The sequence below is a fragment of the Pantherophis guttatus genome, chromosome 6 (genome assembly GCF_059756535.1).
Source record: "Pantherophis guttatus breed Tessera chromosome 6, ASM5975653v1, whole genome shotgun sequence".
Lineage (NCBI taxonomy): Eukaryota > Metazoa > Chordata > Lepidosauria > Squamata > Colubridae > Pantherophis > Pantherophis guttatus.
In genome coordinates, this window is record NC_142068.1 from 63,614,731 (window position 1) to 63,640,000 (window position 25,270).

The 25,270-nt window shown below is 36.0% G+C and overlaps 1 protein-coding gene across 9 annotated transcripts in view; it reads left to right on the forward strand.

The window, feature by feature from the left end:
* MGMT (O-6-methylguanine-DNA methyltransferase) overlaps nt 1-25,270 on the forward strand; it is a 245,358-nt gene that overhangs the window by 155,071 nt on the left and 65,017 nt on the right. For all 9 annotated transcript variants that reach the window (XM_034436467.3, XM_087871653.1, XM_060682920.2 and 6 more), the window contains one exon: nt 3,609-3,766. In XM_034436467.3, the coding sequence (XP_034292358.1) occupies nt 3,609-3,766 (158 nt within the window). The remainder of the gene's footprint in view (nt 1-3,608; nt 3,767-25,270) is intronic.

Sequence of the window (25,270 nt, forward strand, 5' to 3'; positions counted from 1 at the left end):
GTTTTGGAATCATCAGGGAATAGACAATTCATCTGCAATTTTGGTGGTAGTTTTGCCTTCATCTATCAAAGAATACTATTTAAATGACATTAAGGTGTTGAAATAACTACTTTAAAAAATCTACATAGAATGTTAATAATACGTGTTTTATGTGTTTTCTTTCTTCTATATCCTTTGAAATGGGGTGTGTGTGTGTGTTTGTGTGTGTAGAAAATATTTTCATGTCATTTTTAAGTATTTAAATACTTATTTTAATTTATTGTCTTCTTTTTGTAAACTGCTCTGAAAATATGATTGGAAAGTGATAAAAAGTCCAATAATCAATATTATTCAAATTCATCTGAGAAATTTAATTTGTGTGCATTTAAAGGTAACAATAATGTGTAATATTTACTTCCTGGATTAGGTTGCTGTCGCCGAGTAGATTATGAAATGTTGAAATTGTAAAAGCATAGTGTGTTAATTTTCTGGTTAAGTAATACTTCAGATTTATTTATTTGCTTATATAGAGCTAAGTGCCAAGAAAAATGAAACACTTCCTTGGAGTTGGGGCTCTGAGGAATTTGCTTTTCTTAAGATCTAGTTAGAGCTTTGTAAGCCTTCCATCTAATAAGATCTCATTCTCTAAGCATCTTCCCAATGTTCTGGGCTACAGTTAACAGACTTCTCCAGTAAGCATGTCCATATAGAACAACACTCCACAAGATGATGCCCATCAGATCTCTTGGAAGTACAACTTGCCTACAGCACAATCTGAGCTGTTCTAAATATGTGCCTGCACACCCCATGTGTCTTCCACTTCTGGACCATGAGCTCTCAATGTTAAACTTTAATATGTAGTATCAGTCCTATTTTTCCCCATTAGTCTACTTTACTGATTTGATCTCGACAAACTTGATATTCTGGAGAGGATTCTGCCTTCAGAAAATCAAGATAGGTAACTATTCTTAGGAAGATTTCAAAGTCATTTGTAGATCAGTTCTCAGGAAATCAATTATAATCGTACTAGTATGGTTGAAGATTGTATAATTTGCCTTCCAAAATGATAACAACTGTCATATTGTGAAGCTTTTCAGAAGGAGCACCAACTGTTTGAATAATAGTATTTTATGGCGAAATACCATGCTGCTCAAAAAAATAAATGCATGAACCCAAGCACCACAATTCATCAGTATTGATCCGCTACAATTAACATTTATATTCATCATAACTTATTTCATTGTGACTTTCCTTATATAAAGATGGTAGGGATAATTATTCTAATTGATTCCTAGGCTATGGAATGTACTTCCTAATGAGATATGTTTGGCTTCCATTGTCACTGGATTTAGGAACAGGATGAAAATGCAAGTCTTTTCCCAATACTTTAATTGTTAATTAGTTAATGATTATATAGTGATTTTAATTTTAATTTTAGTTTCAATTGTTCTTTTCTGTAGTTTGTATTTTTTTGTCAGAAAACATAAATTTTGCAATAAACAGAAATGTGAGGTAAACATTATTAAAAAAATAAAGATAATCATTTGCAACCAATAAAAAACATGCAAGAGTACAATTTTATTTAATAACATTTTTTAAAGCACATAAAGGAAATATTTATATGAATACCAAGTAAAACACACACACACATTTATGAATGTGGATTACATAATCAATATCACTTGTACACATTCTTCAAGTATTTTTGCTCCCTTCTACAAGAAGCAAGGATCATCTAGTTACTTTAACAAAGGATAATAGTGTGATTATACAATTTTCTAAAATCCAAAATGGAGCATCTCTCTTGCCAATGTTGTGTTAAAAACATGTCTGCTCAAAATTGTCTCTTTGCATACTTTGCTGTAGCAGCAGTTTCTATGATTGGCATGTGAAAATTACCTTTTCCTACTTGGTTAAGGTCTTGTATGCTCTCTGGGTAAAAAGAAAATCAGCAGGTTTTTAGATTTCAGTACAAGACAAGAAGTCATTATTTGAATTCTCTGCCGTCTGGGGAAAGTCCCAAGAATTTTTGAGCAACCTACTGCTGTTTGATAATGATTTGAACTTATAGGCACCAGCATTTTAAGTCCAGACTAAGGTTGGACATTGGGTACAAAATGAAAAGTAGATATAACAAACTTTTTCATTTAATCAAAATGTTTAAAGGGTTTTACATATCACATTATTCCTCTTAATTGAAGATAATACATAACTTTTGCAAAAAAACAAAACACCAAAAAAAAAAAAAAATAAGTATCCAAGCCTAAAAAATCATTGGGGTGGAAAACTATTATAAAAACATATATGAGGAAAAATAGGGTTGAGATAGTAAGTTTAAATTTAAAATATTCATTTTAAGGCTAATATTACAACTACAGTATAGAAATTCTGCTGATTCCCTTTTCAAGTGGAGAAATGGAGAAGATTGCAGGCTTAATTTTAATTAAGTGCTGATGGACTGAAAAGAAGAGATATTCGTATTTTCTAGAGAAGTGGAATATTAAAACCAAGCAATTCTATGGATGCAAATTCCCAATAAAAAGTACAATTAGATAATACAATAGCTGGGATTTAAAAAGAAGGATCGGTTCAAATAATCAAGTAAAAATCTGTGCACTATACGATAAAATTGAAATGTTTGCACACAATTTTGGCTTCAGAGGTCACTTTTACCAGGAGAAAGATCTTTAAAATCAATTGGGAAAGATGCTTATGAAGTTAAGATAACTGGGCAAACTGATAGCAATTTCAACTGATTTCCTTTCTTAAAAATTCCCCTTTTCTCTTTTTTTTCTGCTGTAAATCTACAAATTTCAAAGTGGAGAACAAGATTTGAAGCCAGGATTTAAATCCATTTTTTTTCTGTGAGATTTACATCAATCCACCTTGCTTGACATTTTCTTCAACTATTGACATATTCCTTGCATAAATAAATATATTTTCATTTGTATGCTACAGAGAGCACAAACCAAAAAGAGAAGTAGACTTTTCAGAGAAAATGATAACTTTATTATACTTCTATACTACTTCTTGGCAATGCACAGAAATATTTCCTTGTCCTTTTATCTGGTTTTTTTTTTTTTTTTTTTTTTTTTGCTTTGTGGTATTCCTTACTTCAAGCTTCATTCAAGCAAAATTTGCTTTCCCCAATAGTTTGTTTAATAGTTGGCATGCATCATACATGTTGGTGGGGGCCACTTAGGAAATCGTATCTATCTGTTTCTCTTTAGGTATTTACTCCTGCCTAAATATTAAAAATATATATAATTTTTTTTAATAAAATTTTTTCTAAACTATACGCCTAGACATTCGCTGACTTTGAAAATATTATAAGGAGATATTTTATCTCCCCAGGCTTAAATAACACTATACGTAAAGGAGATATGTATGACCTGTTCACCAGAGTTGGAAACTGAAGTGCTTTATTCCAAATTTCTATTCTTTCTTTTCTTTGTTTTCATATTTATTTTCTCTGTACCTCACCCCTTCTCTTTTGTATTTGGATTTTTGGCCTGCCTGACCTTTCTTTTACATAATGGCTTTTCTTTGTTGTACTGTGTTTAAGCAACTTGGTTATAGTGAAACTCTGCAGTTTTAAAATGAATGCTACTCTGTTACTCTTTCAACAGAGTGGAGGCCTCAATATCATGTGAAGTATGTGAAGTCACAGGGGAAATGAAGGAACCACTGAAACAATGTATAGCTTGGCTTCAAGCTTATTTCACTGAGCCCCAGTTAATGCTGAAACTTCCAGTGCCTCCTTTTCACCATTATCTCCTAGAACAAGGTACAGTATGTATGTCTTGTAGTGTAATATTTGGCACTTATTATATGATGTTATTTTTTTATAAAGTCTGTACTTGGCTTTTGGGTAACACGTTAGAGCTTAAAATCTGCAAAAAGTTATGATTTTATTTTATTGATATCAAAATCAAATACAGTGGAAGTCTGTACTGGTCTGCTAATCCTGCTTGCTGAAACTTCTAAAACACAAGAGTGTTTCTCAATCACAGCAACTTTAAAAACGTATGGCTTTCAACTCCCGGTGTTCCCCAGTCCACACAACGTAAAATGGCTGAGTTTGAGAAATTTTGTGCTAAAAGAATGCTTCAGTGGGATTCAGTTACATGACCCAGTCATCAGATCTTCATTTAATGACGCTAGAGCTGAAGAAGCGTCTTGGATGAGAAGCGAAACGTCTTCAAAGAAAAACAAGAAAGTCCAGTTGCCTCTTGAAAAAAAGCACCTTTGGGATTTAATGACAATAGTTTAATTATCATCTGAAAGAAACTGCATGCAATAAAATAGAGTTTCAAATTTTCATATTTCTAAAATGTGTTATTTGTTTCTATTGTTAAGCACAAGAGAATTAGGGATTTTGCTTTTTCTGACAGAGGGCATCAGGGAGAGTCACTAGCAGCATGTTCCTTAAGCTCCTTGAAATTACTGGGGGTGGGGGAGAGAATTAAGAAAAAATATTTTAACCAGATTAATACTTATTGATATTAGTGGCTTAAACTAAAAATAGGTTTAATTGAATTTTAGCTTAAACTCTGCACACATGTGTTTTGTTTCCTCATTTCGAACTCTGGAAGGATGTTTGAGGAGAATACCAATTGATTTGTCTTATACCTTTACAAACACATAAAAATTCATATACTGAAATAATATAATTAATATTATTGGCTGAATTATTAGAATGTAGATCCGTCACATATTTATCAGCAATACAGTGGGAATTTTCACTAGAGATAGCCAGAGTCCTCCTGCTTCATTTCTTACATTGCTTTTGTGCTGGTTGGCTGTCCTTTCATGCAGCTCTTAAACTTTCCAGTTTTGCAGTGATGATTTCAATAACTAATGTGGGAATGGCTATGGGATTTGTTTTTGTTGCAGTTTGTTCATCTCATTATGGGAAATAATTTTTACTCTTCAAAATGAGCGATGTTAATATACTGTACCAGCTTTTGTTTTACATATGTGTTGGCAAATATCGTTGCATTTAGATCCTCTTTTGGCATTCTATTACTCCAAAATACATATTTAATTTGCACTTATATTCAGATGTGGATTTATTCTTCAGTTGCTTTGAATAATAAATGTTGATGTATGTTAGGAACTGCATCCCCATCTATTTTGACTGGTATTTTTCTGTAAAATTGACAAAGCTTTCCTTGGCTACAGCTATATCAAAATATAAATGAAGCAAAATTGATGAATCTATTGTCAATTTGTTGTTGCTATTTTCTTGATAAAACCCCCTTTATAGTTGCAGTCATAACCATATATGCGAAGGAGCAAATTGACTAAAATTAATGGGATTGCTTTACCTTTATTTACTAAATTGTTCCTATATGCAGTTGTTAAAAGCCAGGCTAGAAATACTTCAAATTACAGCCTCCTTGACATTTGATCCTCTCTGAGCTTTTCATATATAAATATTTAAGAATAAAAAACAATGCAGAGCTGGGGATTATGGAAAGGAATCTTATGTATCACAGTGACATTTTAGTAGATAGTAGAACACTTACAGAAGAAAAAAATAGAACAGGTTGTTCTCTGGCTAGGCAGAAATTTTAGTTATTTTTGCATGGAGATAGAGTGATGAAACTAAAAAAGACAAGCATGGTATAGTGATTAAGATGTTGAAGTAACACCAAAGAAATCCACACTGAAGTCCATTTTCTGTCACTGGGTGATTTGGAGCTATTCATTCTCTTAGCCCACTGAAAAATGTTGTAGTTTTGGAGAAAGATAGGAGAAAGGAACACTATGCACACAGCCTTGAGCAAGATATAAATCTAATAAATATACCCCTTTTCAGGGAAAAATATTCATCATGTAGCTCCTAATTCCAGACAGATGTTAATTTATTTTCCTTTTGAAATGTTACATTATCTGATTGTTCACTAGTAGACTCTTCTTGAATGAGTCTCCCCCCCCTTTTCAATATTACACATATGCATTATTCTGTTAGTAATCCTTAAAGTGGGATAGGATCTGTACTAATGTTTGAATTCATCTGATGGAATGCTTGACCAGCCTTTTTCTATGGGAACCATTTTCCCACAGAACTATTTGAAACCTTGGATACTTTTCCCAGATACCCCAATAATTTGAACTTTTTGGTCTGGCTTTATACATTGATTTGGCATTTGATCACCATGATGGGTGATCTGTTCCAAGAGAGAGACATGGGGGAGCACAACCCTGTTGAAACTCTTAGCCATTTCAGAAGTTAAAAGAGGAATAGGCAATGTGAGTCCTTTGGCACTTCTCAGTACCTTTCTGATTGTGCTGCTGAAATAACATATGGTGATCAATTTAAGAAGTTAATATGCACAATCTGTAGCATGTCCTGGAATAACCTATATTTGTTTGGCCTTCCCCCCACCCCTTCATCCCATTCCCCAAATAGAAAATTCTGAAGCTATCTTCATGTGTAACCCTGATTATTTTGTAATTTTGTACTCTGACACACACCCTGTCCCCCAAAGATATCCATTTACCAATTTACTAAAAACAATACATCCCTATAAAGGGGTGAAAATAAAGTTATATCTGCCTGAGATTAAATTGTTACTTTCACTAAAAAAAATAATAATCTAGGGAGTACTTACAACATGTAATGCAGAATGTTTGGATCACTGAGCCCCTTATTTTTTTTGACCTGATATTTCAGTGTTCAGGTAAACCTGTTGCATTAAATGTATTTTTATTTGAAAGATATTAATTTCAAAGAAAGGACAGATTGTAACACTTAGTGACCTTTCAGAGGTCAAGTGGAGTTCCAAGAGGTATTTTTTCTTTCCATTTCTCTCTGATCTAGAATTTAAACTGAAAGCAGGCATACATACTTTATAGCTGGAAGAGGACTGTTAAATAAGAGTGCTAATCATTATTTTTGATGGTAATGGTAAATAGTCGCAAAGTATGGCATTTTTTAAAAAGTTACACAGTTCCATATTATCTATCATCCACACATCCACAACATAGCAGTCACAGATCTGGCACAGTTTTTTTTTAACATCAAAAAAATATAAAGACAAACATCAGCCATGTCAAAATTACAATACAATCTGTGCAGAATCTGGTCAGGTCTTTACAGTTCTGGCCTCTACGTTCTCATGATACGGGGAATCATATACAATATTCAGTGCAAGATCACAGAGATCTTCTTCTTGGGAGGTATTAATGAATTTAAGAACAGCGTACAGCGTGTAAAACAGTAAATGCTTTTTAAATGTGATGTTATAAAACTATAAAGCCAAGGCCAACATATCTTTAAAGAGGACACATAGCTCTGATTCAGTATCCTTCATCAATTAAGGAAAAATTGGATTCTGTAAAATCCCATTGGGATGATCATTTGGGGTGTCAGGTCACAATAACTTAGAGCACATTATAATTTTTCCCGTGAAATCTGAAAATTGTCTTGGAGTACAAATTAATTTGTGTCATTAGTTGACCTAGTATATCCAAACAAAATAATTAACAGACATCAACTTGATTCTATTTACCCATTACATCAAATCTTAGCCACATTGGAATGTTAGAAAAAATATCCCTTAAGTATTCAGTCTAAAGATTTTCTTGTGGTCTAAAATTTTGATAGGCACAATTATATAATAGGCCTCATGTCCTTTGCAGACTTCGTTTGCAACATGTGGATTCTATTCTAAACTCAAAAATGTTGCACGTAAGTAATTGTCAGGGCCGAGCTGGACATATTGACTTTTTCAGAAGATGATCAAGCTGATGGCAATTTGAAGCCAAGGAACCAAGTTCCTGTATTAATCAAGAAATAACAGATTCAGGCCCTGTAATTCATGTCCTGATGTGAAGGATATTGGCCTACAACTGAAAACAAGTCTCTCTAGTATTCTGGAGGACAGAACATAATTTGGAGAAACTAAGGTAAAAGAATAGCTGCTTGCAAAAGGCAACTTGACTGTGAAGTCTGACTCATTAAAATATCTGTTAAGTTTTACATAAATCTGAGTGGGAATAAAGAAATTTTGGATTCTAAAGGCCACCTGAGATCCTCTGAGGAAGCAATTTGTGTCATAGCCAGTCTTGAAACCATGTGTTGTACATATCTGAACTCCTTATGGATGGTTTTGTTAACTGCAACCAACTCTCCCTTGGGACTTTTCCTTTGTATTTGGAGAGTTGAGTCTGAGTTGTGACTCTCAGTCTGTTTTCAGACAGCAATACTTTTTGACCCCTTAACAAGCATGAAAGACAATCTCCAAATATCTAAGGTCATAATTTGCTCAATAAAGTTTTCATTAATTTTCATTACTCTGCATTTCTAAATGATCTCTTTGCAAGATAGTAAGAATAGGAAACAGTGATTCTTTATGTTCTCTTAGTCCAACAAGAGAGATGTTGTCCATTGTTCTTAGGACAATCATTACTATTAAACAGAAAAACAGCAGCACTAGAGCACTAGAGCACAGCCCTGCTCAAAATAGAAATGGGAGCAGTAACTATTGGTTGCTGTCATACTTAACATACATTTTAGGTATTTTCATACATCGAAATATATTTTGCATAATAACAAAAATGACAAAAATATCAGAACTATCGCATTCTGAATTCTAAAAATAAATAATAGGTGAAGTAGATTTTTTTTCCGAATAAAAAGATGTAATGTAATGACTGATATTGGATAAAAAGAATACCATAATGAAAGAACGGATTCTTTTGCAAAAAGAAGATATTTTTTTAGAGAATAAAATGCAAATTTTAATTGAGAAAAAGATGAGTGAGTAAGCTGAGTTCAACAATGAGAGAACTGATTCTAGTGTCTGGATTGTCAACCAGGATTATATCCAGAGGCCATCTTCTTAGTAAAATGAGACTAGTACAAACCAGCTAGTTTGTTAAGGAAATGAAAAGAAAATTGGGCACCAAAAAGTGACTAATAGCAGCCCTCAAGCAAGTTGGTTACTTCAGTAGAGAACAGTCACCTCAGAATTAAACCTTTCGGAAGTCTACATTTTTCTTTGCCGAGATCACAGTGCAAAAGGTGCCCAGACCTCTAATTTAGAGAAAAGGCTTCCTAGCTGTGCTTTAATTTAAGTTCCTGAAGTTATGTTATCCACCAGACATGTTGTCCACATTGACAAGACCTGTTAGCAGATTTTTTTCCATTGCATTTCTTTCTTATCTTTATGTCTATGCCAGTAGCAATTATTTAGTATGAAATTCAAAGGTGAATAATTCTTCTCATGCTGCTGGCAAAGTATGTATATGCAGAACCAGAGAGCAAATTTAGGGTTTGAGGGTGCTATTCTCTGCTGACTTTTTTAAAAACATTCCTCCAAATTTCAGAGCCAACCTTTGAATTTGAAGGCTTGTGTGGAGACATAACCTACCCTCTGAATAATGGGATTTCAGAGCTGTGAATGGCAAGAATGTTTTTTTGTTTGGTTGGGGGTTGTTGTTGTTGTTGTTGTTGTTGTTGTTGTTGTTTGGCAAGTGCTTTCTTTTACATTCAACCCCAGTGGAACAATGGAGAACTTTGCCTGTTCAGATGTCATTAAAGAAGAAATCTTAGCAGTCTCATGAGTCATCTGGAGAGCTGCAATGCAGTTCCATGCCTCTGTATGACTCGGGAACAGCCAGTCATGCTTTTTCATCCAGCAAGATTGTTACATTCATGTGTGTATTCATGAAGTTCCTTTAATTCTTTTTAATTTTATTGCCTTCTTCAGGGTGATTTTATTGTTTTATTAGATGATAGATAGGTAGGTAGGTAGGTAGGTAGGTAAATAGATAGATAGATAGATAGATAGATAGATAGATAGATAGATAGATAGATAGATAGTTTTTCTCCACTTTGAGAAAATCATCATCACACCCAGAAGCAATAGCAGCAGTATTTTAAGCAGTGTTGGGATTCAGCCAGTTTGCACCACTTCGGGAGAACCGGTTTTTAGCTTTCTGAGCAGTTTGGTGAACTGGTTGTTGGGAGAAATCATTAGGGCAGAGAACCGGTTGTTAAATTATTTGAATCCCACCACTGATTATAAGTCATTTAAGATCATATCCTGGGAAAGGAGATACAGCTGCAGTGAATAAAGTGAATTTACCCATATAGTATGGCTGTATTAAGGTTATTCTTTTCATCTTTCCTATTACCATCTCCTTCTTATGATTTATCACTTCGTTGGTTGTATCATATGATGCAAAGACTGAGACCTTATGCACCAGAGACAAACACCTTCTGTGTCCAATCACACTTGCCTAATAAAGACTATTCCATTCCATTCCATTCCATTCTATTGACAAGTAAGCCCTTCTTAAGGAGGCATTTTCTACAGAAGGCCTTCACAGGGAAACAAGTAAAATAATAATTACCATTCCTTCCCGGTCTGACCAAAAAAAAAAAAAGAAGAAGAAGAAGTCACATTACTTTTTGAAATGTAAATATTTATCTTTAAAAAGTTCTTAAAAACACATGTGGCTGTTCCAATAGATGCAGCTTACTGATGGGTGTTGTTCTTCTAAGCGCTTAGTCTAAATTTGTCTTGTCATGATTCTCTCCACGTTTTGGAAATACAATATAGTATGATATAGGTATCATATCCAAGTTAAATAGAAGAGTTAGTTAAGGCGGCTAAAGGCAATTCAAACTGACAGCCGAGCTCAATGTGATTGAACAGAGTAAAAAAAGACAAGCTATCTCTTTACCTGCGGCATCATTTCTGTTGAAATTTGGCTATCAGTAAGCTAGTGGTAGGATTTTTCTTCAACCCAATCCCTTTTTAGCTCTGCAGTTATCTGTTGAGCCATTTATTTGAGAATAGTCTTTAATGAAATCCTGGCATATGAATAATAAGATGAATACTTCCCCTAGGATTTTTTGCCAGTGAACCCTGGAAAATAGTCAGAATGCATTTCCAGCTAAAATCACTTGATATACAGCAAAGTAGTGACATGGAAACAGGGAGATTGTGGGATCAGGGAAGAAAATAAAATTGCAGTGTCCCAACTAAAGAGACTGCTGGAATCTGTTTAAAATGTTTTTTTTAAAATCTATGCTTTAATATATGGGTGGGAAAAAACTTAATACAATCTTGATCTTAGCAGTATTTTCTATCTTACAGTGACTATGATGGAGAAGTCTACAGAACCGGCTAGTTTGCTGCAAAATATAGAACAATATTTCCCCTGTGGTTTTGTTTTTGTTTTGTGTTGTTTCATTCTGTTTAGAAGAACATTTGCCCACAAAAATAGAAGGGCAGAGATCAAATGTTCCCTAGATTTTTGCTTTATTTTTACTGCTGAAACAATGTGACATGTAAATGTTCTAAGAGTAGTAGAGCTATAGTTTTTAGAGTGTTTTAGTTTCTAAACATAACAATTCAATGGAAAATATCACTATTAACGGAACAACAGTAGATACACTTTGATATTTGAACACAAACTAAGTAAACTATTTAGATTAGAGATGCTACAGGTCATATATTTTTTCTTTATTTAAACTATAGCTTAAAATGTTGAACTTCATGAGATACTAGTACTGAATGAAGCTTGAAGGCTTTAAACCTTCAGATGCCATTTTATTGATTTTGACTTGCTATCAACTCTTGCACTCAAATTAAGTGGGAAAGAAATAGCTGATAGGGAAAAATGTAATTCTTCAGAGCTTAGAGTCCAGTGAACTACTTTTCAGGGGCAGTAGAAATCTAGGTTTATTGCTTTCCAAAGCTACCTGTAGAAAAAGGGGGGTGGGGGAGAGAACTGATCAAAAGAGCAGGAAGAAATAGAAGACACACATGAATTTAAAGACATGGTCTAGACTGTCAGATGTCTTGAATCAATACATAGAGGTCACTGCATGGCAAGCATGAACAGTTTACATAGCAGGAAGTTGATAACTACTGTTCATCTCAGTGATTTGTAACATGAAGCGAAAAAGAGACCCTTGAAATTGAAAGAAACAGGAGGAAAGCAGAAGCAAAAGCTGACCCATGATTTAATTGCAGTGTCTTCTGTAAGCAGTTTTTTGACATTGAACATGAAAAAAATGAAATACAAATATATCTTGAAAGATTGATTTCTGGACCATAGTAGGTTTAGTGTTCTCAGTCAGGGACACAAAGCTGACTGGAGTTGGGCAACTTCCAAACTGAATAAAATAAAATAATCAAATCAAATAACTCTAATCAGTGCTACTGGAAAGTAAAAGTTTTTCCTTTTTTGGAAAAAGGAAAACCTGTTCATTTTGCCATTTTATCCAGTTGAAAATGGAAGAGCAAAAATCTATATTACACTAGGCCCGTGATGGCGAACCTATGGCACACGTGCCACAGGTGGCACGCAGCGCCCTCTCTGTGGGCAAAGGAGCCATCACCCCAGTTCAGCTCCACTGTGCATGCATGTGCGCCTCCCGCTGGCCAGCTGGTCATCGAGTCTCTGCCGCGCATGCACAGGGGGGTGGGACACATGCAGAAGGGCCATGCGCGGGACACATGCTTGCATGCACGGGGTTGGGGCACATGCATGCCACATGCGCATTGCAATTTGGGGAGTCTGGGAGTGCACACATTTGTGCGTGTGCACACATGCTTTGGGCACTTGGTCCAGAAAAGGTTAGCCATCACTGCACTAGGCATTCCTAAAATCAAAAGGCAAATTTGGAGAAAAGATCGAAATGCAGTCTGTATTTGGAGATACTGTCTCTGGATGTGTTACTATATTCACCTTTTCTCCAGATGTGGTACGTCTTTGTGTTGGTTACCCCCTAACTTTATCTAAAGGTAAACGAACAGTAGTTTTATAAATCTTATTATTTTAAACAGAGTATTTCATTTATAAAATGAGTAGATTCATTTATATTCATCTAAGCTAGTCAGATTCTTCTATTCCAATCAGTATCTCTTCTGCCATATAGAATATGCCATATGCCTAAAACAATCCCAAATTTTTCTTTATTAAACCAATTTGGGCTTCTTTTGCACAAAATAGTAAAATGTATCCTTTTTTTTAAAGACAAGTTCCACTGCATGCTAATTTTGCCACGTCTATCATTGAATACTCTCATACATATACAAATTATTGAAATAAATTCCTTTTGTTAAATTGTTACTAAGTATTATATATTAGTAATAAACTCCACTAAAATTAGGGAGTTTCAACTTATTCTAAAATCTGCAGCTGCATGGTATGGAGAAAAGCTATTTACAAGTAGTTTTCAACCCACAACCACAATTGGGACTCCAGTTGGGACTCCACAATTCCATCGCTAAGCGATGCATCCATTAAGGGAATCACACCCAATTCTATTACCTTTATTACCACATTTATTAAGCAAATCTGGATTTTCCCATTAGCTTTGCTTCTTGGCGCATGAAAAATTGTAAATGGTGATCACGTAACAGAACAGACCCCTTCATGGATTACTGTCTTGTCATCATGGCGAAGGGAATTGCGTAGCTCAATGAAGCTATGAGCTATACCGTGCAGGGCCACCCAAGACGGACAGGTCATAGCAGAGAGCTCTGACAAAATGTGATCCCCTGGAGAAGGAAATGGCAACCCACTCCAGTATCTTTGCCATGAAAACTTCATGGACAGTACCAAAAGGAAAAAAGATACGATGCTGGAAGATTAGCCCCTCAGGTCGGAAGGTGTCCAATATGCTACTGGGGAAGAGCAGAGGGCTAGTCCTAGTAGCGCCAGAAAGAATGAAGCGACTGGGCCAAAGCCAAAAGGACACTCACCTGTGGATGTATTTGGTGGTGAAAGGAAAGTCCGATGCTGCAAAGATCTTTTCTCTATAGGAACCTGGAATGTAAAATCCATGAATCAAGGCAAGCTGGACATGGTCAAACAAGAGATGACAAGACTGAACATCGACATCTTCGGAATCAGCGAACTAAAATAAACAAGAATGGGTGAATTTAATTCAGATGATCATCAGGTGTACTACTGCGGGCAAGAATCCCTCAGAAGAAATGTAGTAGCCTTCATAGTCAATAAAAGAATAGGAAAAGAAATACTGGGATACAATCCCCAAAATGACAGAATGATCTCAGTTCAAATCCAAGGCAAATCATTCAATATCACAGTAGTCCAAGTCTGTGTCCCAACCACTGGTGCTGAAGAGGATGAAATTGACCGGTTCTATGAAGCCCTACAGAACCCTTACAGAATTAACACCAAAAAATGATGTCCTTATCATTATGAGGGATTGGAATGCTAAAGTAGGAAGCCAAAAGATAACCGGAATAACAGGCAAGTTTGGCCTTGGAGTACAAAATTAAGCAAGGCACAGGCTGATAGAATTTTGTCAAGAGAACATGATGGTCATAGCAAACACTCTTTTCCAACAACCCAAGAGACAACTCTACATATGGACATCACCAGACGGTCAACACAGAAATCAGATTGACTATGTGCTCTGCAGCCAAAGATGGAGAAGTTCTATACAGTCAGTAAAAACAAGACCAGGAGCTGACTGTGGCTCAGATCATGAGCTTCTCATTGCAAAATTTAGGCTTAAATTGAAAAAAGTAGGGAAAAGCACTAGGCCGCTCAGGTATGAACTAAATCATATCCCTGATACAGTAGAGGTAACAAATAGTTTTAAGGAATTAGATCTGATAGACAGAGTGCCTGAAGAACTATGGATCAAGGTTCGCAACATTGTACAAGAGGTAGCAACTAAAACCATCTCAAAGAAAAAGAAATGCAAGAAAGCAAAATGGCTGTCTGATGAAGCTTTGCAAATAACTGAGGAAAGAAGGGAAGCGAAAGGCAAGAGAGAAAGAGAAAGATACACCCAACTGAATGCAGAATTCCAGAGAATAGCTAGAAGAGATAAGAATGCCTTCTTAAATGAACAGTGCAAAGAAATAGAAGAAAACAATAGAATAGGGAGGACCAGAGATCTCTTCAAGAAAATTGGAGATATGAAGAGAATATTTCATGCAAAGATGGGCATGATAAAGGACCAAAATGGCAGGGACCTAACAGAGGCAGAAGAGATTAAGAAGAGGTGGAAAAATTACACAGAAGAACTATACAAGAATGAACTTAACGTCCCTGATAATCAGTATGGGGTGGTCACTGACCTTGAGCCAGACATCCTAGAATGTGAAGTCAAATGGGCCTTAGGAAATCTGAGCAACAACAAAGCTAGTAAAGGTGACAGTATTCCAGCTGAGCTGTTCAAAATCTTAAAAGTCGATGCAGTAAAAGTGCTACACTCAATTTGCCAGCAAATCTGGAAAACTCAACAGTGGCCACAGGATTGGAAAAGATCAGTTTACATTCCAATTCCAAAGAAAGGCAATGCCAAAGAATGTTCAAACTATTGCACCGTTGCACGCATATCACATGCTAGTAAAGTTATGCTCAAAATCCTACAAACTAGGCTACAGCAGTATGTGGATCGAGAACTACCAGAAGTACAGGCAGGATTTCGAAGAGGCAGAGGAACTAGAGATCAAATTGCCAACATATGCTGGATCATGGAGAAATCTAGGAGTTCCAGAAAAACATCTACTTCTGCTTCATTGACTATGCTAAAGCCTTTGATTGTGTGGATCACAACAAAAAGTTCTTAAAGAGATGGGAATACCAGACTATCTCATTTGTCTCTTGAGAAACCTATATGCAGGTCAAGAAGCAACAGTGAGATCTGGACACGGAACCATTGGTTCAAAATTGGGAAAGGAGTCTGGCAAGGCTGTGTACTGTCGCCCTGCCTATTTAACTTATATGCAGACCACATCATAAAAAAGGCGGGGCTAGATGAATCAAAAGTTGGAATTAAGATTGCCGGGAGAAATATCAACAACCTCCGATATACAGATGATACCACTCTAATAGCAGAAAGTGAAGAGGAACTAAAGAGCCTCTTGATGCGGGTGAAGAAGGAAAGTGCAAAAGTTGGCTTGAAACTCAACATTAAGAAAACTAAAATCATGAAAGGGCATCCGGCCCTCTCAATTCCTGACAAATAGATGATGAAGAAATGGAGGTAGTGACAGATTTTATTTTCCTGGACTCCAAGATCACCGCAGATGAGGACTGCAGCCAAGAAATTAAAAGATGCTTGCTCCTGGGGAGGAAAGCTATGGCAAATCTAGATAGCTTACTAAAAAGCAGAGACACCTGCTTTTTTTTGCCAACAAAAGTGTGTATAGTCAAGGCTATGGTTTTCCCAGTTGCAATGTATGGCTGAGAAAGTTGGACCATAAGAAAGGTCGAGTGCCAAAGAATTGAGGCCTTTGAACTATGGTGCTGGATAAGACTCCTGTGAGTCCCTTGGACTGCAAGCCAATCAAACCGGTCAGTCCTAGAGGAAATCAACCCTGACTGCTCTTTAGAAGGCCAGATCCTGAAGATAAAACTCAAATACTTTAGCCACCTAGAGAAAGAAGGACTCATTGGAGAAGAGCCTAATGCTTGGAAAGATTGAGGCAAAAGAAGAAGGGGCCGACAGAGAATGAGGTGACTGGATGGAGTCACTGAAGCAGTCGGTGTGAGCTTAAATGAACTCCAGAGGATGGTAGAGGACAGGAAGGCCTGGAGGAACGTGGTCCATGGGGTCGCAATGGGTCAGACACGACTTAACAACAACAATAAACAGAACAGAACAGAACAGAACAGAACAAGTAAGTTGGAGATCTTCTAATTGAACCCCCTGCTCAAGCAGGAAACACTGTACCATGTCAGACAAATGGCTGTACAATCTGTTTAAAAGTCTCCAGTGATGGATCACCCATAACTTCTGAAGAATGCTTGGGTTTAAATGACACAAGCATACCTGCAGACTCTATTACTTGGAAGCAATCTCAATAGTAGTAGTTCCAGCAGCCTTCTTGTAGAGATGATTTCTTGGTCTGGTCTGCCTAGTGGAGCCAACACTTCCTAACATATTTTTTCTCTTGCAATTAGCCTACTTCCCGGGCCAAGGAATATTAATTGAGACTCTAGGCTTCTATGAGCAATATGCACACTATCCACATGCATTGTTCTTACATGTGCTAACCACCAGGCCTGCCTCTGCTATCACAGTGCCCCAATTATCCCCTAGCATGTATGAATACACAGCAGCTCCACTGAGTGTCAGGATTGGCAGAAACCCTTCCCAAGTAAGACTTTTTCCCTCCTCAGTCTAAAGTGTCCAAAAGGTGCTTTTTCAGGAGGCAATTGGACTTTCTTGTTTTTTCTTTGAAGACGTTTCACTTCTCATCTAAGAAGCTTCTTCAGCTCTGACAGGATAGTGGGGAATAGAAGGATTCTGTCAGAGCTGAAGAAGCTTCTTAGATGAGAAACGAAACGTCTTCAAATAGAAAAAACAAGAAAATCCAGTTGCCTCCTGAAAAGCATCTTTGGGACCACCATGACCTGGATGACTGAGAATCTCTACAGACTTTCAGTCTAAAGTGCTTTCCAGATAGAAAAGAACAAACACAGCACACTCTCACTCCATATATATTCCATGCATTATTCACACTCTTGTTTCAAAAACAAAACAAAACACAACCACTCAACACTTCCACCAATCACGGCCCACCCTCCCTTTGCCCAAGGCTCACGTCATGTGACCCATGGTGCTGCAACTGTCTCATAAATACATGCTTATTGCCTAGTGGTCAGATGGTGATCACATGACGTAGGGACACTGATGGTTGTAAGTGCAAGGTCCATGTAATTTTTTCAGCACTGTCATAACTTCAAAAGATTCTTCAGCCAATAGTCTTAAGTAAAGGACTGCCTAAAATCAAATTTCTAAGTTTGTTTAATGCAGTGGTGGGATTCACCCAGTTCGCACCTATTTGGGAGAACCGGTTGTTGGAAGAAATCTTATTTTGTTTTTTTCCACTTTACAGGGCTAATCCTATAAGGAAGGCAGGAAGAAAACATTCTGGTGTTGTTTCTAGCCTAATCTTTATTGCCCTGCTGACAGAAACTGCCTCTCTGGTTAACCCTTATTACATTGTAACAGCTAAGGCGAAGCGCCCATTGACGTGAGTGACGTTGAGTTGGCCAAGCCAATCCAGTCACATGACCACCGAGCCACACCTACCCTGTCAGTCATTAGGGCAGAGAACCGGTTGTTAAATTATTTGAATCCCACCACTGGTTTAGTGGCATATGCTTATAAGAGTATCCAATGTATACGACACTGATATAGCATTATTTGAAAAATATTTTGATGAAGCCTTTGATCATTAGAGTTAGGAAGACTAGCAACTTCCTAGTGAAAGAAAAATGAATATAAATAAGGAACTTTGTGTAAAACGTGAACTGGTACACAAGGGGGTAAAAGAGCTATTTGCCTCTGACTGAATCTGCCAAGTTGGGGGTTCAAATTTTAAGAAAAGTCATTCTGTATTTCCCTCATAATGAAATGACTTTTTCAAGTAATCAATTTTTAGGTGTTTCACTGTTATTGATGAAAATCCTGTCTGTAGCATTAGCCTATTAAAACCGACTGGTGCTTCTCACACAGTATTGCTTGACTTGGTTTCATATCAGTTTTATGAATACATCTGCTTATATATGTTTTCACTACTGTAAATGTTTTAATGGATGCTGGCTTCGATTCAGACGATAAAGCAATAAACAAACAAAATGCTCTTGTTGATAGAGTTGTTGATTGCAAAATAAAAAAAAAACTTTCAAAAATTAAACTACTGGCTTTTAACTCCAACTTGATGTCTATGAGAATATTCAAAAATCAAAAACTTGCAAAAGTTAAAGAGTTTACCCAGTGCTGTAACAAGAAAACAAATAGAAAGAATGTATTTACTGCTCTAAAACAGCATCTACTGAATATTCTGTAGAAAACTATAAAAAAATTAATGCACTAAATCTGACAGGGTTCTATATCTACTACATATCAAAAGATCAAAGGCCATGTACATTTTCTGAGTAACCTATCAGTAAAAAAATGTTATAGATAATACAGACCCCGATTGAACAGAAAGTATCATTCAGCGAATCAAAGTGATAATCAGGGTTTTCTTAGATGGCAAAATGAAGGCATCCCAGGATATCTACATTTTACTGGAAACCCAGTATAGTGATATAGGAACCTGGTTACAAGAATTCTGTGATCAAAGGTAAGAAACTAGGAAATCTGTTTTAAGATTTGCCTTGGGGGGAAAAATAAAAAAAATTAATGCCACAAATAATTCCAGTTACAAAAAAGTCATTTAAAGAGCAGCTAAAGTTTTAACTATCTCCAATAGGATATAATATTTATATTTTTTGTATGTTTTTAATTGTACTCTGCCCAGAATCACTCTGTGAGATGGAGTTTCTAAATTTCATACATAAATAATAAATAAACAAATTTAGCATCTAAAATTAAAGAATACGGCAATCTAAATAATTTGCCATCCTGTCACCCCCTTATAAAAATAGTACATATCATAAACAACAGGTGAGAAAATGAAACAATATGTTTTCTATATAGTCTAGGTAATAAGTTAAAGGATGAAACTAATTATATCTTACTACTAAAGGATATTATCTTTTCTTTTTTTCTACTTACTTTTCTTCTCTTTTGTCATATTTAATTTATATTGGTCATATAAAGAAAGGGTTTTTTTTTTTGAATGATCACTACTTATCTTTTTTCCATTCTTTAGATTTTATAGTTTCCATCCTTTAGGATTTATTAGATTTTTTTGTAGTTCACTGTTTTTAAAAAAATCCTTATAAATAGCATGCAGCAACATTGTCTAATTATACATATGGTTTTTATATAGTGTTTGTCTCAAGTGTATTTCAAAAGAAAATGTTGTTAGTTGAGCACATATTCTATAGGTTGTTTATTTGATCAATAGGCCCCAATTATAAAATAAGGATTAACTGGAAATTTCTTCACAATAATGACACCATGTGTTTCCTTGATGTCTCCTGCTTCTAGGATTGTACTTAATCCATCTTTCTCATGCCCAAGGTTAAGAGTTGAGGATTATATCCAAAGCAATTGTTGATCCAGATTTTCAAGATTTGGAAAAGGGAATGGCGCTGTTTCTCCTACATTTACCCTTTTTATGATCAAATTGGCCTCATCCTGAAATTTGTTGCTGCTTTGTTTATGAATGGTATTCTGTGGTCAAGAGAAGATCTCACTAATTGTATGTGAGATACAATGTTAATTAAAGTTTGCTAGATTATGATATACACCTTAGGTATACTCCCTAGAGAACAGATCTCAGCCTCTACAGCTATTTCCCTTGACAGATATATCTTGGTAGCTGGCAAGCAAAAATCAGTCAAAGATTTAAGTACTGTTTTTGTTTGTTTGTTTTTGGTCCTATCGGGTAAATAAGTGGCAGAGGTTATTTCTTGATAGTTAAAAAGACAGGCTGTACTAGAATCTTTAGTTTTCTAGTCATCCAGTCCTTCCTAGTTTGCCTTATAATAAGTGAGATTTTGTGACTGACCATGTCTAGTATAGAAGCTATTTATTGAATGGGCAATAGTAGCCATTGTTTATAGTTACAACTTTCTATGAAAATGTGCCCATTTGGTCCAAAGAGCCCTACCACTATACTGCAGAATGTGCTTCTTCTGAAATTGCTTTCTGAGTAGCGATTGCTGTAGGCTAAACTGATGTTTTGCATTTAGGAAGTTACATAAAACTTGGTCATTTTTTCAGTGTTCTGAAAAAACATTTTCCTTATATTTTTTTTTTCTTTTTTGGCTGTCACTATCTATCTCCATCAGTGGGCATGGGAAACTTAACGTAGGCTGTGAAGTGAAGAGGGCCTTCAGCATGGTATCTCTTGTTCTTTGTGACTTTTGGGCTTGATTTTGTTTGCCTGGTTTGTCATTTCTATACAACTGCTGCTTCGCAATAAATTGCTCAGAGAAGCAAAATGGTGAAGAATCTCTCTATGTATCTATCCTCTTTGTTTACAACTTCATTGATTTAAGTACCAATGTCTAATCGGTGTATTTCAAGAAGGGGTAGATATGCTCTACATTATAAAGACAGATTCCAGATTTAATATAACAATTCAAACATGAATTTCCAATTGTCCATTAAATAGGACAGTCATCATGTCAACCTGTGGTATTGGTGGGATGATGTCATCATGCAAAAAGATGCAAATCACATCATCTGCATAAGGACACCAATTTATTTATTTATTTATTTATTTATTTATTTATTTATTTATTTATTTATTTATTATGTTTCTGTACCACCTTTCTCCCGTAGGACTCAAGGCAGTGTACAGTCAAGAAAAATATAGATACACAAACATCATAAAATTGCTAATTAAAATTATTATTATAACATAGTTTGACCCAATTAAATAGAACCTAAAATTAGTTAACATTTTAAAAACATTCACATGTTCATATGTTTAGCTCCGCCTGTTGGAACATCAGGGTTTTGAGGGCACGGCGGAAAGCACGGAGATCAGGGATATTTCGTATCTCAGGGGGCAGTTCATTCCAAAGGGTTGGAGCCCTCACAGAGAAGGCCCTCCCCCTGGGAGTTGCCAGTCGGCATAATTTGACTAACGGTACCCTGAGTAGTTCCTCCCTGTGAGAACGAACTGGTCGGTGGGAGGCTATTGGTGGCAAAAGACGGTCTCGTAGGTACCCAGGTCCTAAGCCATGGAGCGCTTTAAAGGTGATAACTAACACCTTGAATCACACCCAGAAGACCACCAGGAGCCAGTGCAGCTCTCATAGGAGAGGTGCTACATGGGCGCAACGACCTGCGCCCATAATCACCCACGCGGCTACATTCTGGACCAGTTGGAGCCTCCGGGTGCTTTTCAAGGGGAGCCCCATGTAGAGAGCATTACAGTAGTCCATACTGGAGGTGACTAGGGCATGAGTGACCGTGCGCAAGGCGTCCCGATCCAGAAAGGGACGCAACTGGCGGATCAGGCGAACCTGATAAAAGGCACCCCTGGCCACAGCCGTCAAATGATCTTCTAAAGATAGCCGTGAATCCAGGAGGACACCCAAGTTGCGAGCCCTCTCTGTGGGGAGCAAGATCTCATCCCCAATTGTCAGTGATGGTACCAGCTTAAATTATTTAAATTATTTAAATTTACCAATTTAAATAAGGCTCATCCCTACAGGGTTGAGGATAGGAATGGCTACCCAAGCTTCTCTGCAAGATGTTTGGTTACAGGGATAGTGTTGCTTGGTTGGGTTATTGGTCAAAAACCCAGCCTTGGAAAGAAGATATTAAAGAAAGGCACAAGCAGAGTGGAAAGAGCTCCTTTTCCTTAATATCTGCTCTCAAGTCTATTTATGCTCCCAACTTTTTTTGATATAGCTATAGGTCATAACAATGAGCTAAAGGTCATAAATGAGCTTCCATTTTCTAAGAATTTGATAGTTGATTACCAACAGTTCCGGCATCAAGGGTGTTTAAGGTACGTTATTTAGCATATCAAATTATTAGGACAAAATAGTAACTGTTACAGAAAAAGAATCTGGAAGGCAGCTTATTTGCAAGTTGGCGTACATTATTTAACGTTTGTCTATCCTTTCTAAGATCAGACTCTCACAGAAGCTGTTATCCTACTACTCCAACACCAGCAAGGCTGAAAGTTCTTTGCTGATGTAGCACCTTCCTTTTACCTTATACATCCTTGGGCTTCTAACCAATTATGAGCCGGTTGAACAGTTCCAGGATTCTGACTTTCCAAAGGATCTCACTTACCATTAAAAAAGACCAGAATTAGCGGCTCAGAGAAGCTGGGTGGCATGCAATTAGCCATGGAGTAGTAATTGAGGACAGCATTGTTGATTTGTATAATGAAATCACTGTGACATAAATCACAGTGGAATATGGCCTGTAGGCTGTGAATTCCATTGCATTGACATTTCTATGCACTTTGCTTTTTAAAAAAATCATATTTTCATTTTGATCTGTCTGTTTTCTTCCAATTTTAAATCAACACAAACAACATTACTGATCCCCACAATCATACATATATAATGTAATGTATTGCTTTCATCCATTTTTTGCAAATACTTTAAAAAATGAATTAAGATAAATTCTTGATGCTAAGTTACTCTGCAACCCAGCATGTCCTTTTCTAACATTCATCTAGATCATTTGCCAAATATGAGTAATGGCCAGTATATTTTATTAAAAAATAAAAAGACTCTAAGCTACAAAAGCATACTTTTCCCTGAAAATTTGCATTTTATCCTCTTCTGGATAAAATATGCAAGAACTAACATAAATGGCATACTGACTTTTTTTTCCCCATGAATTGGGTCTTTGATGTTCAAGAGAAGCCTGTTGTTAAAGAACATCCCTAGAAGGCTGTAGAAACTGTTTCTCTTTATGACAAATGTAAAATAGTTAGTTGAATATGTTGGTGTCATTAGTTTGTGAATTGCATCCTTAAAAATAACTGTGGAGAAGTCAAATCGGTTTAAAAGAAGATAACGAAATGGTTTAAGCTACTTAGGTTGAATGCCAATTATATTTTAATATTCAACGGAGCATATTTTACTAAGAAAAAAGGCAGCGTTGGCGCATGCATAACTCATTGGCAGCGTCGGCCAGCTGTGCCACTCTTCTCTTCGAATCACTTTGTGCATTTTAGTAGCATGGTAATTTAGTAGAGAACTACCTGAGTGATGGCATTTTCAATGAGCAGGTAATCTACAGAGAATTTTTATATGGTTATGAGTTCTGCACTTCAGCCTGGCAACACAAAAATACATCAAGACCAATTACGGTATCAACTTTCAGCGTGATACCCTTGCCACGCAAGTGCATGTATTTCTGCCCCAGGCATTTCAAATTGCATCTAATTTGAAATCTTTGGGGTTTTAATTAAATTTTAGAATATATGGAATTCTTCATTAGTACCTGCTCTGAATAGCAGATTATACTTCTCAGTCTCTCGTTAAAGAAGTAGGCTGTGGTAAATAGGATGTTCAAGAACTGATCATTTGTGGTGCCTGAATATTGGGAACAGAAAATAGTGAGATGCAAAATAATATCAAAAGATTATTAGTCCAGTGAGGGAATCTTGATTTGTATTTTAATGGAATTTTACATTTCTCTTAATGATTTGCAAATTATCCCCTGATTATAAGATACATTAAGGTTTTCATTTTAATGGTGAAACAACCATTAGCAAAAAAAATTTAAGAACTGCCTTTCAGAGTGTTTCCCTCCAGCAGATAAATATTGAAACCATTAACACCTTTTGAAGTAATACAGCAATTTAAACCTTTACAGGAATGGTTCTAGCCTTTTATATGCATGGCCACTTTGCTTCAAGTCCACAATTGTCTTTACATGGGTGAACAATAAATGAAACTGAACCTATCATTACTTTCAAATAACTAAGGAAGATAAACACCTCTTTAAATCATTAATATTACATATGCTTCAATAAACACTTTAGACCTAGTACTCACATACATTCTAATGAGGGTTTAATTTTTAATAGGGTACAATTTATAGTCCATGAAAGATCTATGATTATTTATTGAAGAAAAGTTAAGTCAGATAAAGATACCATTTTGTCCTGAGGTCGCAGAAAGAATTTGATATGTACAGTAAATTAGTAACCTGCAGTTTTTTCTATGATTTCTCAAACAATTGAAAAAAATCAGAAAATTTTGAAATATTATTCCTGGTTAGAGTGTTACACAGTTTCATTAAAACTCATTGGCAATCTTGTTGGACAGAATGTATGAATCTTCTGCCTTAGTACATTTCAACTAAATCCCAAGGGAAGAAATTATAAGGGAATTCCTTCCATTGCTGTTGTTTTGTTTTTGTTTTTGTTTTTTTTTTCTTTCAATGACACTGCAACTGTCCCTATTAAAGACCAAAAAAATGGCTCTTTTTCTTGCAGGAACCCATAGAAAGACCCATTCAGTTTCTCTTCCAACAAATTTAGTGGAAAAATTACAAGCTTTTTGCAACTATCACTGGCATTATCTAATACTGGTGTTTTTTCTTCCTTTGTTGTATTTTTGCTTACCTTTAAAAAAAAAACCAAAGAATTGTACTGATTGGCAAAGTAGTTCTATTAAACTTTAGGAACTCAGTATTAAGTAATAATACAATACTTTCTAAAGTACTTTAGAAGTAGAAAAAAACATCCACAGCTTTTCAAAATTACCCTATTTGGGGGGATCTATAATGAACATATAGCCAAGGTTCTCCTTTTCCAAATATTACGAACAGCTCCAGCATCAAAGCCATTTAAAAGAATATTATTTAGCATACCAGTTATTTTAGTTAAACAATAGCTGTTAGAGAACAAGGATGAGGGAAGGCAGTTCATTTGCATGTTGG